Source organism: Metschnikowia bicuspidata (genome assembly GCF_001664035.1).
Source record: "Metschnikowia bicuspidata var. bicuspidata NRRL YB-4993 chromosome Unknown METBIscaffold_1, whole genome shotgun sequence".
In the NCBI taxonomy this organism is placed as follows: domain Eukaryota; kingdom Fungi; phylum Ascomycota; class Pichiomycetes; order Serinales; family Metschnikowiaceae; genus Metschnikowia; species Metschnikowia bicuspidata.
In genome coordinates, this window is record NW_017387731.1 from 3,095,339 (window position 1) to 3,109,449 (window position 14,111).

Genomic DNA, 14,111 nt, shown 5'->3' on the forward strand with positions numbered 1-14,111 from the left:
TCGAGTCAAATTAAACCGTCGAGTCAAATTAAACCGTCGAGTCAAATTAAACCGTCGAGTCTAATTAAACCGTCGAGTCTCATTGAACCATCGAGTCAAATTAAACCGTCGAGTCAAATTAAACCGTCGAGTCTAATTAAACCGTCGAGTCTAATCAAACCGTCGACTCTCATTGAAACCGTCGAGTCTGATTGAACCGTCGACTCTCATTGAAACCGTCGAGTCTGATTGAACCGTCGAGTCTAATTAAACCATCAAGTCCCATTAAACCGTCGACTCTCATTGAACCGTCGAGTCCCGCTAATACCGCCGGACCCGTCGATAACCACCACACCCGCCGGACCGCCGCCCCCATGAGCGGCTTCGCCAAGTCCTTCCTCGGCTTCGGCTCGCTGCGCAAGGAGCCGCCCGCGGAGCCCGCGCCGCCCGCGTCCTTGGCGCGGCTCCTCCCCAAGCGCCTCGCGTCAGCGCCCACCACCGCCGTGTCCGACCAGTCCATGGCCTACGGCACCACCGCCGGCTCGCAGCACGGCGTGGGCGCCAGCCCCGTGTTGGGCGGCTGGCAGCCGTTGCGCCAGGCGCCGCCGCACGTGCACCACGTGGACGCGTACTGCGCCGAGCCCCCCGGCGGCGCCGCAAACGCCAAAAACACGGGAACCATGGGCAACACCGGAAACACAAACAACACCGGAAACACCGACAACACCGAAAGCGCCGCCGCGCCGCCGCCGCTGCAGCCGCTGTCGCTGCAGCTGTCCGGGTCGCTGGCGCAGCCCGTCATCATCACCACCGACGAGAAGGGCCACGCCACGCACGCGCACGCGTCGCTGCAGCCCAAGGGCAAGCTCAAGGTCAGCATCGTCGGCGCGCGCGGGTTGCTCGTGGCCGGGTGCTCGCAGCCGTACGTGGTGTCGACGTACGAGAGCCTGGAGTTCGTCAACAACGCGCCGGCGGCGGCGGGCCGGTCGCCCGCGGCACGGCCCGGCGTGCCCATGGGCGTGCGCGCGGGGCTCCAGCGGCAGGCGTCGCAGCTCGAGCCCGCGGCCGCGGCCGGCTGCAGCAGCCCCACGTGGAACCACGAGGCCGTGTTCGACGTGGTGGGCACGCGCTCGCAGTTGGAGATCTCCGTGTACGACGCGGCGCGCGACGACGCGTTCCTCGGGCAGGTGCGGCTCTGCCCGGACACGGCGCCCGCGCGCTCGGGCGAGGCCGTGGCGCCGCAGTGGGTGCCGTTGCGGGCCCGCGTGGTGGGCGAGCGTGTGGCCGGCGCGCTCCAGGTGCGCTGGGTGTTCTGGCACAACGACGCGCAGAAGGCGTACGGCCCGGGCGACTTCGACGTGTTGCGGTTGTTGGGCAAGGGCACGTTCGGGCAGGTGTACCAGGTGCGCAACCGCGACAACGGGCGCATCTACGCCATGAAGATCTTGTCCAAGAAGCTCATTGTCAAGAAGAAGGAGATCGCGCACACCATCGGCGAGCGCAACATCTTGGTGCGCACGTCTGCGGCCGCGTCGCCGTTCATCGTGGGGCTCAAGTTCTCGTTCCAGACGGAGGCGGACTTGTACTTGGTCACGGACTACATGTCTGGCGGCGAGTTGTTCTGGCACTTGCAGAAGGAGGGCCGCTTCGGCGAGGAGCGCGCCAAGTTCTACATCGCGGAGTTGGTGTTGGCGCTCGAGCACTTGCACGACAACGACATCGTGTACCGCGACTTGAAGCCCGAGAACATTCTCTTGGACGCCAACGGCCACATCGCGTTGTGCGACTTCGGCTTGTCCAAGGCCAACTTGAACAACGACGGCACCACCAACACCTTCTGCGGCACCACCGAGTACCTCGCGCCCGAGGTGCTCCTCGACGAGTCCGGCTACACCAAGATGGTGGACTTCTGGTCCTTGGGCGTCTTGATCTTCGAGATGTGCTGCGGCTGGTCGCCCTTCTACGCCGACAACACCCAGCAGATGTACAAGAACATCGCCTTCGGCAAGGTGCGCTTCCCCAAGGAGGTCTTGTCGCCGGAGGGCCGCTCCTTCGTCAAGGGCTTGCTCAACCGCAACCCCAAGCACCGCCTCGGCGCCGTGCGCGACGCGCGCGAGTTGAAGGACCACGCGTTCTTCCAGGACGTGGACTGGGCGCTTCTCCGCGCCAAGAACATCCCGCCGCCGTTCAAGCCGCACTTGGCCAGCGAGACCGACACCTCCAACTTCGACCCGGAGTTCACCAGCGAGTCCACGTCCGTGCTCAAGAAGCAGCTCGACATGGGCTCCACGCCGCTCTCGCCGGGCATCCAGGCCAACTTCAAGGGCTTCACCTACGTGGACGCGTCCGCCATCGACGAGCACTTCAGCAGGCTGCACCGCTACAACGCGTTCCGCAGCCCGGCGTCCTTCATCCCGGGCAACCCGAACCTCCCGCCAGACGACGAGGTCATCGAGGACCAGGACGACGACGACAAGGACGACATGGACATTGACCACGACCACCACCTCGAGAGCGAGGAGTTTGTCAACGGGCGCTTCGACCTCTGAGGCGCCCGGCCTCGCCCTCCCCCCTGTTTTCATAGAGCCCCCGTGCCTGTATTTATATCTTCATTCCATATTGGTCTTGCGGGCCCGGGGTCGTGTGCGGGCCAGCTTCTCCACGCCCGCCGCGCTGCTCCAGGTGAACGCGCCTGGCGCCAGCCGCCCGAGCACTTTGCGGCCCCGTTCTGACACTCCGTATCTAGCTGTGTAGGCCCAAGCGTTTCGATCCGACGACGCCGACAACAGCGCACTGCCGATTGTAGTGCCAGATCACAGGGTCAGATTAGGCCACCTTGGGGCATTCCATCGCGAAGACCAGGTTATATAGAAGAGCAGGTATATCGCCAGAAACAGGTATATCACAGAAATCAGGTACATCACAGGAGAAACAGCTGTATTTCCAGACACAGGTATACCATAAGAACAGGTGTATCGCCAGAAAAATAGGCCATACCAGACGAACAGGTCTATTGCCAGAAACAGGTGTATCGCCAGGAAAATAGGCCATACCAGACGAACAGGTCTACCAGGAAACAGGTGTATCGCCAGGAAAATAGGCTATACCAAAAGAACAGGTGTATCGCCAGAAAAATAGGCTGCGCCAGACGAACAGGTACACCGCACCAAAGGCCATATCGCCAGGTCGCACACTCAGCGTCTTCACCACACTACAGGCCCCATCGCACACCCTATTCCCATGAGTAGCCGGCCCAAGAAAAACACAAAAGCCCGCGCCCCGCCCGCCGACAAGGACGCCTTCCGCGCCCGGCGCGAGGCCAGCTTCCAGCTCCACGACGAGGCGGACCTCGTCAACTTCCGCGCCGACGCGTTGAGCCGCTACATCTCCAACCAGCGGCTCTTGGACAACGTGGCGCTGAGCCTCGTGCACACGGCGCAGATCGTGCCGCCGCCCTCGTTCCCCTCCAGGACCAGCGGCGACAGGTTGTACGCCGAGTCCGCCTCCGACGCCGAGCTCGAGGCCGCGGTGCGCGGCTTGAAGGCCGCGGACTTGTACAGCGGCGACCTCCGCTTGATGCGCGCCAAGCAGCGGGTCCTGGCCCAGGAATTGGCCGCCGCGGAGCTCCGCGCGGACGGCGTGCTTGGGCCCGAGGCACGGTTCCAGCGCGACGCCGTGGCCACCCTCGCCGCGGCCCAGGCCCGGTGTGCGGACGCCGACTCCTTGGCCGCCTTGGAGAGCGCCTTGGCCGACACGCTCGAGCAGGCCCGCGTGCAGTTCGGGCGCCGGCACGAGCTCCGCGCCAACGCCGTGCGCAAGTACGCGGTGGCAGCACACGAATTGGCGCCGGGCGCGGTGCAACAGGCCCCGGCGGGCTACGACGCGCGGCGCGCCATGGTGCTGGCGGCCCCCGGGCCCATGCACGACGCCCGGTATGCCGACGGCTACATGGCGCCCGAGTACCCGGAGTTTGGCATGTTGGCGGACGGGCGCGGGCCGGGCGGCGCGGACGCGGCTTTGCCCTTCGACCCGCAGTTGGCGCTGGCCATGCTGGCGGGCGAGGCGTACCTCAAGGAGTCGGCGGGCGGGGCCGTGGCCGGGCATCCTGACGGCGTGGCGCCGGGCCATGAGGCCATGGGTGCCGCCGTGGACATGGACGACATCGACCAGTACCTCGCGGACCCAGACGCGGGCGACGACATGGACGACATGCACGCGTTGATGGACTTCGACGGGCCGGGCAAGCCGGACGACGCCATGCCGTTTGGCCTGGGCCCGGAGCCGGGCGCGGCGGACTTGGACGACGACCCGTTTGGCGTGGACTTCTTGAGCCTGATGGGCCCTGGCATGGAGTAGCGCGACGCGCCCGCCGGCCCGAGGGCCGGCGTAGACCTGAGCTCTGTCCATCGTGCTGCTGGTGCACTGGGGCATGGCCTCTGGTGTGTTGGTGTGTGACTTCTGGCTTGACTTCTGGCTTGTTGGTGCATGAAAGCACGGCTTTCTGAGGCTCTTCCTTCTGGTCTCTTAGACCCCTGATCTTGGTATGTTGGAGCACTGGCTTCCGTGGTTATGGTGGCGTGGGCTCCCTGCATCAGTGGTGGCGTGGGCTTCACTGGCCGGGCAGGGTTCTTGCTACATGTTCGTTGCTGGACTCTTCCGTCTCACGCTTTCATATGCCCGGAGCATGGGCTCATCAGCTCGCTGACATATTGGACCGATGGTGCAGGGGGAGCTTCACCAGTTCGGCAGGCTTGCGGATTCAGCTTTTGCCAGTCTTCTGGCGTGGCGGTTTGCAGGTACAGTGCTTGTGGGTCTGGCACTTTCTTGGTTCTCTCCATTTTACAATCCCAGGATACTGGGGTGCCGGAGTGCTGGAGGGCTGGAGTGCTGGAGTGCCGGTAAACTGGTTTACTGGTTAAATGTTTCATGGGTATTGATTTGCTGGCAGTGGCTTGCGGCATTGACTTCATGGCCTGTTCATTGCTCAATGCTTTTTGGCTCGGTCTCTAAGCTCGACCATCTCTCGATCTTGAAGTACTGCAGTACGGCTCTCTGATACATTTGTCTGTCTGCTCACCAGATTGTTGACTCTAATTTGCGCCGTGCGCCAGCCCATCTTCCTGACTATGGATCATAATTACCTTATTATGGTGGTTTTCTTGGTTTGCCAGAATGAAATAGATCTGGTTTTCTTCGATTACTATTCCGGGCTAGTGTCCCGCTCCACTAGGATCACTGGTACACTGACTCACTAGTCTAGATCTCGTGGCTATTGGTCTGCTGGTCTCTTGGTTTATCGCTAATTAGTCTTTCAATCCAATGGTCTGTTGGTCTACTTGCCTGTTGATTTCCTGAGCCAGGCTTTTATCTCATCATACACTTTGAGTGTCCGGTCGACTTTGAAATTTTCCGCATAGAAGCTCGTGCGACGCTGTGCGAATGGGTGCAAAATTGATGTTGGCGACTTCATCACCTTGCAGCACTCAGTATTTCGTGATTGTTGGGAAAAAATAAGTAGTGGAACCTTTTAACTCGTTTCCTTTAGTTCGCTTTTATCGACTCGTTGTTCCTCATGCAATCGACCGATTATTTATTCTTGAATTATGTTTGGCTCTTCGTTTCACCGATATTAAGGGACTCTGCTCTGTATCTCAATTCAGATAGATAAATGGTATCCTTTATGTTACCACCTTGCTAGTTTGATGGTCTACCAACTCTCGTTCATCTCTTTTCTGTCTGTTGTGTTCACTCACGTATCCCTCGGGTCACTGGCATTCATGGCTTATCCTCATGGTGAGAATAATATTAGTCAGTAAGTGGAAGTTCAAATGTGATGGTTACGGACTACATTGTACTAGACTTAGTTTCTGGGAATTTTTGCGTTTTTGATTCTAAGAATATGTTTTGTTTTAGGGATTGCCACTTTATGTGTGTCCAATATCCCGATTGATGTGCTTAGGCGGCTGCTTCTTGACGCAAGCCCAATCGAAATGAAACAAAAATTAGGTCTTAGAAAATAGACATAATTTTTTAAACTTTCTAGCAGACAGAGAATTATCTGAAAGTGGGATTTGAGCATCGATACTGGTGCTGGTTTGCCACCTGATAGGAGCTATGCTGCGAGAAGAAGAAATGAATACAGTAAACAAAGAAACAAAGGACAGTCTCTAATCCACATTAACCAAGCTTCTAGAAACTTGGGGTGAGAACTCAGGTATCTTTCCATGTATATTTCCATGTATATTTCCACGACCCATATCTTCCACTTCCGCCGAGTGAAAGTTTTTACGAAAACAGAGAATTTGAATTTATATTCATCGACCTTTCATGAGGTGCACCATCTGTTGAAGTCTGTGCCAAATGTTCCCTCAAATTACACGCCAGAGTGAGGCCTTGGTCATTCTGTCGACTGCCCAACTGGCTAAACTGGCATGACAACTGGTGTTGCCTAAACTTGTGCGCAAGAATAATTCTTCGGAAAGCCCCATTTCTCGCCAGCACACTTTATAAAAGAAAAGCTTTGAAAATGGAAGTGTCGTTGGCTAACTTATAGTAGCCCAAGATTCGAATCAAAGTTGGTCGAAGTACGAATAGCCGAGCAAGGCCTCAGACTTATTAGGTGCTACGAACGCCGCAAGCTCGTGATACAGAATGTGTTAACTGAAAACGGGGTCCAATGGTTCTGGGTGCAAACAATGCGTTTATTCTATTTTAACACTCACTTCCCAAGCACATATTACATGTCAAGGCTTTGTCCACATTTGTCTGGAAGATACCCAGAACAATCAAACCAGAATATTGGAAACCATGGTTTAACCCTGTTTTCTTGGCATTTTGACTTTCTCGTATGCTATAAACAAGAAACCCCGGGGCCAGCTAGAGACTGATGAAGATCATGTCGACATATTTTTGTGTTAAAGCCTTTAATAGCATTTGTCCCTGGGACCACCCATTCCTCTTGACCTTATTACTGCGTGCAGATATTATGAGCCAGCTTACTAAGATGCTGTTGGTTTTCTGGACACAGCTTCTTTTATGATATATATTATACCATGGATGAGAGACTTTGGAAGTTATTGCTTCGTTGTGTGTAGCGGTGATAATCTTTGCTGGTGGTTTGGCTATGGAAATGCAGATATTGATCCAAGCGGGTGAGATAGCTGGGGTTTTCTTACATGAGGAGGATAGCAATACGCTGGGATCCGTGGTGTGCTCAATTCACCAGGATGTCGAACAACACAAGCATTCTACAGATTTCAGAAGAATGAGAGGGCAAAGAGGCCTGTTTGCTGTCGATACACCAAAAGTTCCTCTCACCATAGGAGTCTGGGAAAGAAGGCGTGGTGATGCCATGACAGATGAGAGAAATTGAGGGATTTGGCTATAATTTCGAATCCTAGATCCATTGGTGCTGTTCATGAGGACATGGATATTCTATCTCAGCTTCTTTATTCGGGGCTCCAGCTCATGAGTTGCTGATGGTTATGAATCTATTGGTATTCTTTTATTTCATGGGTGTTACTCATTAGTATATCCATTGGTATCATTCATTGGTATAGCACATTGAAGTGAGTTACTGGTCATTGATATTATTGGTATTATTCGTTGATATTATTCACTAATACTCATTGGTATTATCTATTGGCACTCTTGGTATCACTATTACAATCGGTATCATTAGTGTTATTCATTACTTTTCATGGATTTTATTCATTGATATTTGCCGGTACTCATTGGTATTGGTATAGTTGGTTTACTGGCAAAGGTTATCAGTGTGCTTTATTAGTATTATTCATTGATATTACTAATTGATACTGCTAATTGATATCACTCATGAGATTACACATGGATATTATTCATTGGTATTGTTCACTAAACTCATCCATTCGTATTATGTACTGTAATACTAATTGATGTTTTTGATTGGTATGATTTATTAGTATTATTATTAGTTTTATCCATTTTTGTTGATGGATGTTATTTATTGGTATTTATTGGTATGCTAATGGTATAACTGGTATTGTTGGTTATGTTGGTTATATTAGTATTGATGGTATTGTTGGGATAATTGATAGTCTTTAATAGTGCTATTCATTATTATTACTCATTGATACAACTAATTGATATCACTCATCAGTAGTAGTCATTGACACTATTCATTGTGATAACTCATTCTAGTATTCATTGGTATTGCTCATTGATACTATTCATTGTGAGCACCCATTCAAATATTCTTTGACATTAGTTCCCCCATGGGTATTCTCAAAATCCCTATGCGTTGCTCTTATCTGGGAATTCCCCGGTCCCCCAAGGCCTGGCCTGGCCCAGCAGAATGCTCACTCGTATGGGTCCGGCGGATTGCACAAAGCGTCACGTCTGCCTTGTCAAATGAGCTATGGCCACGGCCCTCAGGAAAGTATATCCCATAGGACGATGACAATTAGTTAATAATTGATTGGCATTGGCTTTGGGAGATTCCCTGAATTATGCTCGCGCATCATTGCCTGAGCCAATGCGTCAATAGCGTTTTCTTATAGTAGTGGTCTTATCCCTCCAGTGACACCCTATAATATGATGTTTTTAAAGATATAAAGTCCCAAAGATTCTGTGTATCTCTTTTTAAACGAATAATACATAACTAGTGTATCTTAGAAAAATGAGGACTGTTCACGGGGTTGTGGTGTATTTCTGATTTGATTAGCAATACTCTTTTCGCAAACAGTGGGCTCGCTCTGGGGCTTCAGATAACGAGGCCAACAGAACTGGAGGTCCATACCAACGCAAAAATCAAACAGAGCAAATACGCTGAGTCAGGGCCAAGACTTAAGAGGAAAACATTTGCTATGGGACGATGACATCTAGTTACTTAATTCAAGTGGTGACATTGGTGATGGGCAGACGTCTGTTTGAGGGCAATCCTGTTTAAGAGAGTTCATAAATTATTGCTCGCATTACTGCCTGAGCCATGCTTCTACAGCTTTTCATATAGCACTGGTCACGTATCCTCCAATGACGGGTAATACTATATTTTAAGAAAAACAAAGAACAAAAACAAAAACAAATATGAGCCAAATGTGAACCGTGGTCTCAGGAAAATATAGGGACGATGACATCTAGTTAATTCATACAAGTCATTGACATTGGCTATGGAAGGTTCCCCGAATTAGCTTGCGCTCACCGGAGCCATGTTCCCACAGCCCTTCTTACAGGGCCTCGTCCCCTCCGCTCTCACCCTGTAACAGAACGTTCCCCAAGAAAAGGGTCCAGGTGCACCGGCATCAGCCAGCCCCGCCCTTCCAGCCCACCCAGGGCCAGGGCCGCGCAGGCCCAGGGCCGGGCCGAAAAAACTCGCGCCCTCCCCCAACCTCCGCGAACAACCCGCGAACAACCCGCGAACATCCTCCTACAAACACCCCCAACCTCCTACAAACACCCCCCAAACACCCGCCCCAACACCCCCGCCCCCTCCCCATGGACCCGCCCCGCCCCGCCCGGCGCGTCCAGCTCCAGCAGCAGCAGCACGCGCGCGCCCGCTTGCGCCACCACAAGCTCCGCGCCAGCTTGCTCGGCTACTCGGGCGTGCTCGTGTTCCTCGCCTCGCTCCAGTTCATCGGCGTGTACCTCTTCGCCAAAGGCTTCCTCCTCTCGCGGCTGGTGTTGCCCGACGTCGCCGAGTGCGGCAGCGGTGCGTGCCTCGACGCGCCGCAGTACCTGAAGACCGTGGTGCTCGTGGTCGACGCGTTGCGCTTCGACTTCGCCGTGCCCGTGGACCCGGCGCACGCCCGGCACAACGCACACTTCCACAACCACTTGCCGGTGCTCCACGAGCTCACGCAGGCGCAGCCGCGCCACGCGGTGCTCCTCAAGTTCGTGGCGGACCCGCCCACCACCACGCTCCAGCGGCTCAAGGGCTTGACCACCGGGCTGTTGCCCACGTTCATCGACGCGGGCTCCAACTTCCAGGGCGACGCGGTCGCCGAGGACAACTGGGTGCAGCAGTTGCTGCGCCGCGGGCGCCGCGTGGCGTTCATGGGCGACGACACCTGGGCCGCGATGTTCGGCGCGTGCTTCGCGCCGCGCCTCGCCTTCCCCTACGACTCGCTCAACGTGTGGGACTTGCACTCCGTGGACGACGGCGTGCTCCGCCACTTGGCGCCGCTCCTCGAGCCGCGCGCGGCGCGCGCCTGGGACGTGCTCATCGCCCACTTCTTGGGCGTGGACCACGCGGGCCACCGCCACGGGCCCAGCCACCCGGCCATGGCCGCCAAGCTCCGCCAGATGAACCAGGTCATCGCCGACACCGCGGCCAGCATCGACGACGACACCTTGCTCGTGGTCTTGGGCGACCACGGCATGGACCGCACGGGCAACCACGGCGGCGACAGCCGCGACGAGCTCGACGCCACGCTCTTCCTCTACTCCAAGCGCACGCCGCCGCCGTTCTCGCCGGCCGCCGCGCCCGCGTACGCCACCGCGGACTTGGGCGCCGCGCACCGCGCCGTGGACCAGATCGACTTGGTGCCCACGCTCCTGCTCTTGCTCGGCTTGCCGGTGCCGTTCAACAACCTCGGCTTCCCGATCCGCGAGGCCTTTGCGTCCGACGAGCTCTACGAGCAGGCCGTGCGCTGCACCATGCTCCAGCTCGCGCGCTTCGAGGCCCACTCGCGCGAGGTCCAGACCGCCGCGGGCCACTTCGGCCCGGCCCCGGCCACGGCCTCATCCTCGGCCTATGTGGCCGACGCCCACGCCCGCCAGCGCGCGTTCTTGGACCACTGCAAGGGCCTCTGGGCGCGCTTCGACATGGTGCAGATCGCCTTGGGCATCGCCGTGTTGGTGCTTGCGCTCTCGGTGGTCACCACGTACTCGCGCTCCATCCCGTCCGTGCGCGTGCTGACCATGTCCTTCGAGTTCATCGGCTCCATCGTGGCCATGTCGCTCTTGGGCGTGGTCTTGAGCCTGTCCGTCTACGTCGTGTTGCGGCCCGCGCTGCTCGGCCTCAAGACCTGCCTCCTCGCCGGCACGGCCGCGGGCATCACCGTCGGCTTCTGGGCGCCCATCATGGACCGCTTCAGCGTGCTGTGGCTCGCCCACCTGCTCGTCGACTTCTTCGTCTACAACTTCAACATGTGGTCGCTCATCTGCTTGGTGTTCGTCGCGCTCCACTGCGCCATCTTCGCGTCCAACTCCTTCGTCGTCTGGGAGGACAGAATGGTCAACTGGTTCCTCTCCACGTTCGGCGCCTGCTGCTTGGTCGCCGTGTGCGTCTCCCCCGCGCCGCCCCGCCAGAAGATCTTGGGCATCGCCCACGCCATCACCTTCCTCGTGCTCTCGCGCGTCGTCGCCTCCATCAACTTGTGTCGCGAGGAGCAGATGCCCTACTGCACGCCTTCGTTCGCCCCCTCCCGCTGGAGCGTGGGCTTGCTCTACGTGGCCGCGCTCATCCTCCCGAAAGTCGTCAAGTCCTTCTACAACCTCCTGGCCTCCTACCACTCGGCGGCCCCGTTGTGGATCGAGTCCGGCTTGAGCCTCATGATGCTCATGAATGCGGTCTACTGGACCTTGGACCTAATCGAGACCGACTCCGTGGTCGCGGCATACTGGGGCACCTCCTTCGACCTCGGGCTCGTCAAGTCCTTCAAGTTGGCTATCGCGCGCATCGTGCTATTTTCGTCCCTTGTGTTGGCTAACTTCAGCTGGTCCCGAGGCCCGCTCTGCGTCAAAATAGAGCTCTCTCCGGCAACAACAACAACAATAACAACGGGCCCCGACTTGCCGCCTCGCACCGCGGACGCGTCCACAACCGCCTCCTCCCCTGTTCAGCGTGGCCCGGCACCACCAAGGCAGCCATCCGCGACCATCTTGGGCTACGGCAACGTGTATGGCTCGTCTTACTTCTTGCTTGTGCTCAACTTGGCCGTAGCAGTGCTTTTGGTGACAAAGCCCGTGGGGGCACTTTCCATCTGCATCTTGGTGGTTCAGATCCTCACGCTTCTCGAGCTATACGACCTTCTTGAGCTCCGACGCAACTTGATCGCCCCTGTGGTTTTCAGCTTGCTCGGCTATCAGCATTTCTTCAGCACAGGGCACCAGGCCACCATCCCGTCAATCCAATGGGACATTGGCTTCATGACCACAGAAACAATATTCTTCCCCTTCACCCACTTGAACATCTTCCTCAACACCTTCGGTTCTTTCTTGATTGTTTGCTCGGCGGTGCCACTCATCACATTGTGGAAAATCCCGCCATCTGCAAAGCCCATAACAATGCTCTCCCAAGTGGTCACAAACGTTACCACGGTGCTCACGTATCAAATCCTCACGAGCATCATGAGCTTCCTTTTCGCTGCGATTTTCAGAAGACACTTGATGGTGTGGAAGGTTTTTGCTCCTCGCTTCATGTTGAGCGCCCTTCTTTTGATAGTGCTCAACGTCACCCTCGCTATTTTCACCATCTTGTTTGCCACAGGCAGGCTGTTGATGCAAGTCAATCGCATTTTCGGGAGGTGACTTTGGTCTTATAGAAGCGGTGTTCGGGGTATCAAGACGCACAAGCATAGTCCACTTGGATATAGAGTTTATAGGGGACATTCCGCTACTGGCGGGTACATCAAAAATAAGATACAGAGTCTGCCAATGCATGTTGCTCGACCTGCTGCTGTGTTTGTTCTGATGACCGTTTGAAAGCACTCTAAAGATGGAACGTTGAATGAGCAGCACTAAGATTTGCGCAATAAGTAGGTGTCGAAGCGCCTGGCCCTAAATCCAAAGCGCTGCGTCACATACTTGATAGTAAGAAACAAACTCTCTTTTCCCAAATCATTATATTTCCCGTGTCAGACGACGTACACAATCTGACACTACCAAGAAGACTTATGACTGCCGGATGAATAAATCTGGGGTAAAGGTGATGCGGTGTCACGTGCACTGTCTTATCGGCCGCACCGTGCTATTCATGACTCAACCAAGCAGGCGAGATTCGCTTTTCACAAACGAAAAAAAAAGTAGTCCTACAGATCGGATTTTAAAAATGTGCCGTTTCATGATCTACAAAGGTAAGCGGCGCATGATGCTCTCGGACCTTCTCACACGGCCCGCACACTCAATCATCAACCAGCTGTTTGATTCTAGGCTCAGACTAGATATGCGCAACCCAATCAATGGTGATGGGTTTGGTATAGGCTACTATAGTGAAAAGAAAGACGCATGTGTCTTTCGTGCCATCACCCCTGCGTGGAACAATGTGAATCTCAATTCTTTATCAAACTGTACGGAATCGGGACTTGTATTCGCCCATGTAAGGGCATCGACTCAAGGCGTTTTGGCAGAGACAAACTGCCATCCATTCCAATATGGCAGAATTCTCTTCATGCACAATGGAGGCATTCTGGCTTTTGACAAAATCAAGCGGAAGCTAGTTATGCATTTGGACGACCGGTTTTTTCTCTTCATTCAAGGTTCTACAGATAGCGAGTGTTGCTGTGCCCTATTCTTGGATACTCTCTACAAAATGGGATACGACCCGGACGATGCTAAAGTCGAGTTTTCTCACAAAATCCTCCGTGAGGCACTTCTAAGTATGATTGAGCTCATTAAAAACTGGCAGGTGGAGCTCACTTCGGAGCCCTCATTGATGAACTTTGCAGTCACAGATGGAGACTCAGTAGTGGTCTCTCGGTACATCACATCAAAAACCGACGAGGCTGCCTCTTTGCATTTTTCCACGGGATCACGGTTTTTTGAGTACGAGCCGGGCTTGTTCAAAATGGAGCGTCTTAATCGCTCGCAGGATGTGATCTTCGTGGCCAGCGAGCCCCTCACTTTCGAGCGGGGTGACTGGACTTGCGTGCCTTCGAACACGGTCATTTCTATCACCAAAAACAATACTGTACTCATGCACCCGATTATGGATGAATTCTATAACAGCAAAATTTCTGACAGATCCTCTGGATTTGCTATGAGCAAGGGCCTCATTGGCGGAGTGCTTCAAAAGAACGCGGAGAAAGAAGAGAGCGGGAATGCCATGGAGACGCTTGTGTCTCATCTACCGCCTTTGGAACGCGAGGGAAGAAGAGTTGCCGAAAAGCTATCCGCGTGATCAGAACACGCTTCGCGGTGCTGCTGTAGGAAAGTAC

At 55.1% G+C, this 14,111-nt stretch overlaps 4 protein-coding genes across 4 annotated transcripts; all 4 read left to right on the forward strand.

Moving 5' to 3' along the window:
- Window positions 1-440: 440 nt before the first annotated feature.
- Window positions 441-2,528, forward strand: SCH9 (serine/threonine protein kinase; the record flags this gene model as incomplete). The annotated part of the gene is made up of 2 exons (XM_018854734.2): window positions 441-548; window positions 738-2,528. Coding segments are annotated over 2 exons (1,899 nt in total), but the record flags the coding sequence as incomplete, so codon positions are not given.
- Window positions 2,529-2,759: 231 nt separating this feature from the next.
- METBIDRAFT_111907 (uncharacterized protein) lies at window positions 2,760-4,553 on the forward strand. The gene is made up of 2 exons (XM_018853927.1): window positions 2,760-3,043; window positions 3,136-4,553. The coding sequence occupies exon 2, from the start codon at window positions 3,220-3,222 to the stop codon at window positions 4,333-4,335; it is 1,116 nt and encodes a 371-aa protein (XP_018714209.1). The 5' UTR covers window positions 2,760-3,043; window positions 3,136-3,219; the 3' UTR covers window positions 4,336-4,553.
- A 6,263-nt stretch (window positions 4,554-10,816) lies between these two features.
- GPI13 (mannose-ethanolamine phosphotransferase) lies at window positions 10,817-12,826 on the forward strand. The gene has a single exon (XM_018855566.1). The coding sequence runs from the start codon at window positions 10,876-10,878 to the stop codon at window positions 12,484-12,486; it is 1,611 nt and encodes a 536-aa protein (XP_018714210.1). The 5' UTR covers window positions 10,817-10,875; the 3' UTR covers window positions 12,487-12,826.
- A 180-nt stretch (window positions 12,827-13,006) lies between these two features.
- Window positions 13,007-14,074, forward strand: DUG3 (glutamine amidotransferase subunit; the record flags this gene model as incomplete). Its single annotated transcript, XM_018859500.1, has 1 exon — window positions 13,007-14,074. One exon carries the CDS (start codon window positions 13,007-13,009, stop codon window positions 14,072-14,074), a length of 1,068 nt encoding a protein of 355 aa, XP_018714211.1.
- Window positions 14,075-14,111: the final 37 nt, after the last annotated feature.

Coding starts and splice junctions, on each gene's coding strand:
- GPI13 (XM_018855566.1), top strand. CDS start 10,876: ATGTCCTTCGAGTTCATCGGCTCCATCGTGGCCATGTCGCTCTTGGGC.
- METBIDRAFT_111907 (XM_018853927.1), top strand. CDS start 3,220: ATGAGTAGCCGGCCCAAGAAAAACACAAAAGCCCGCGCCCCGCCCGCC.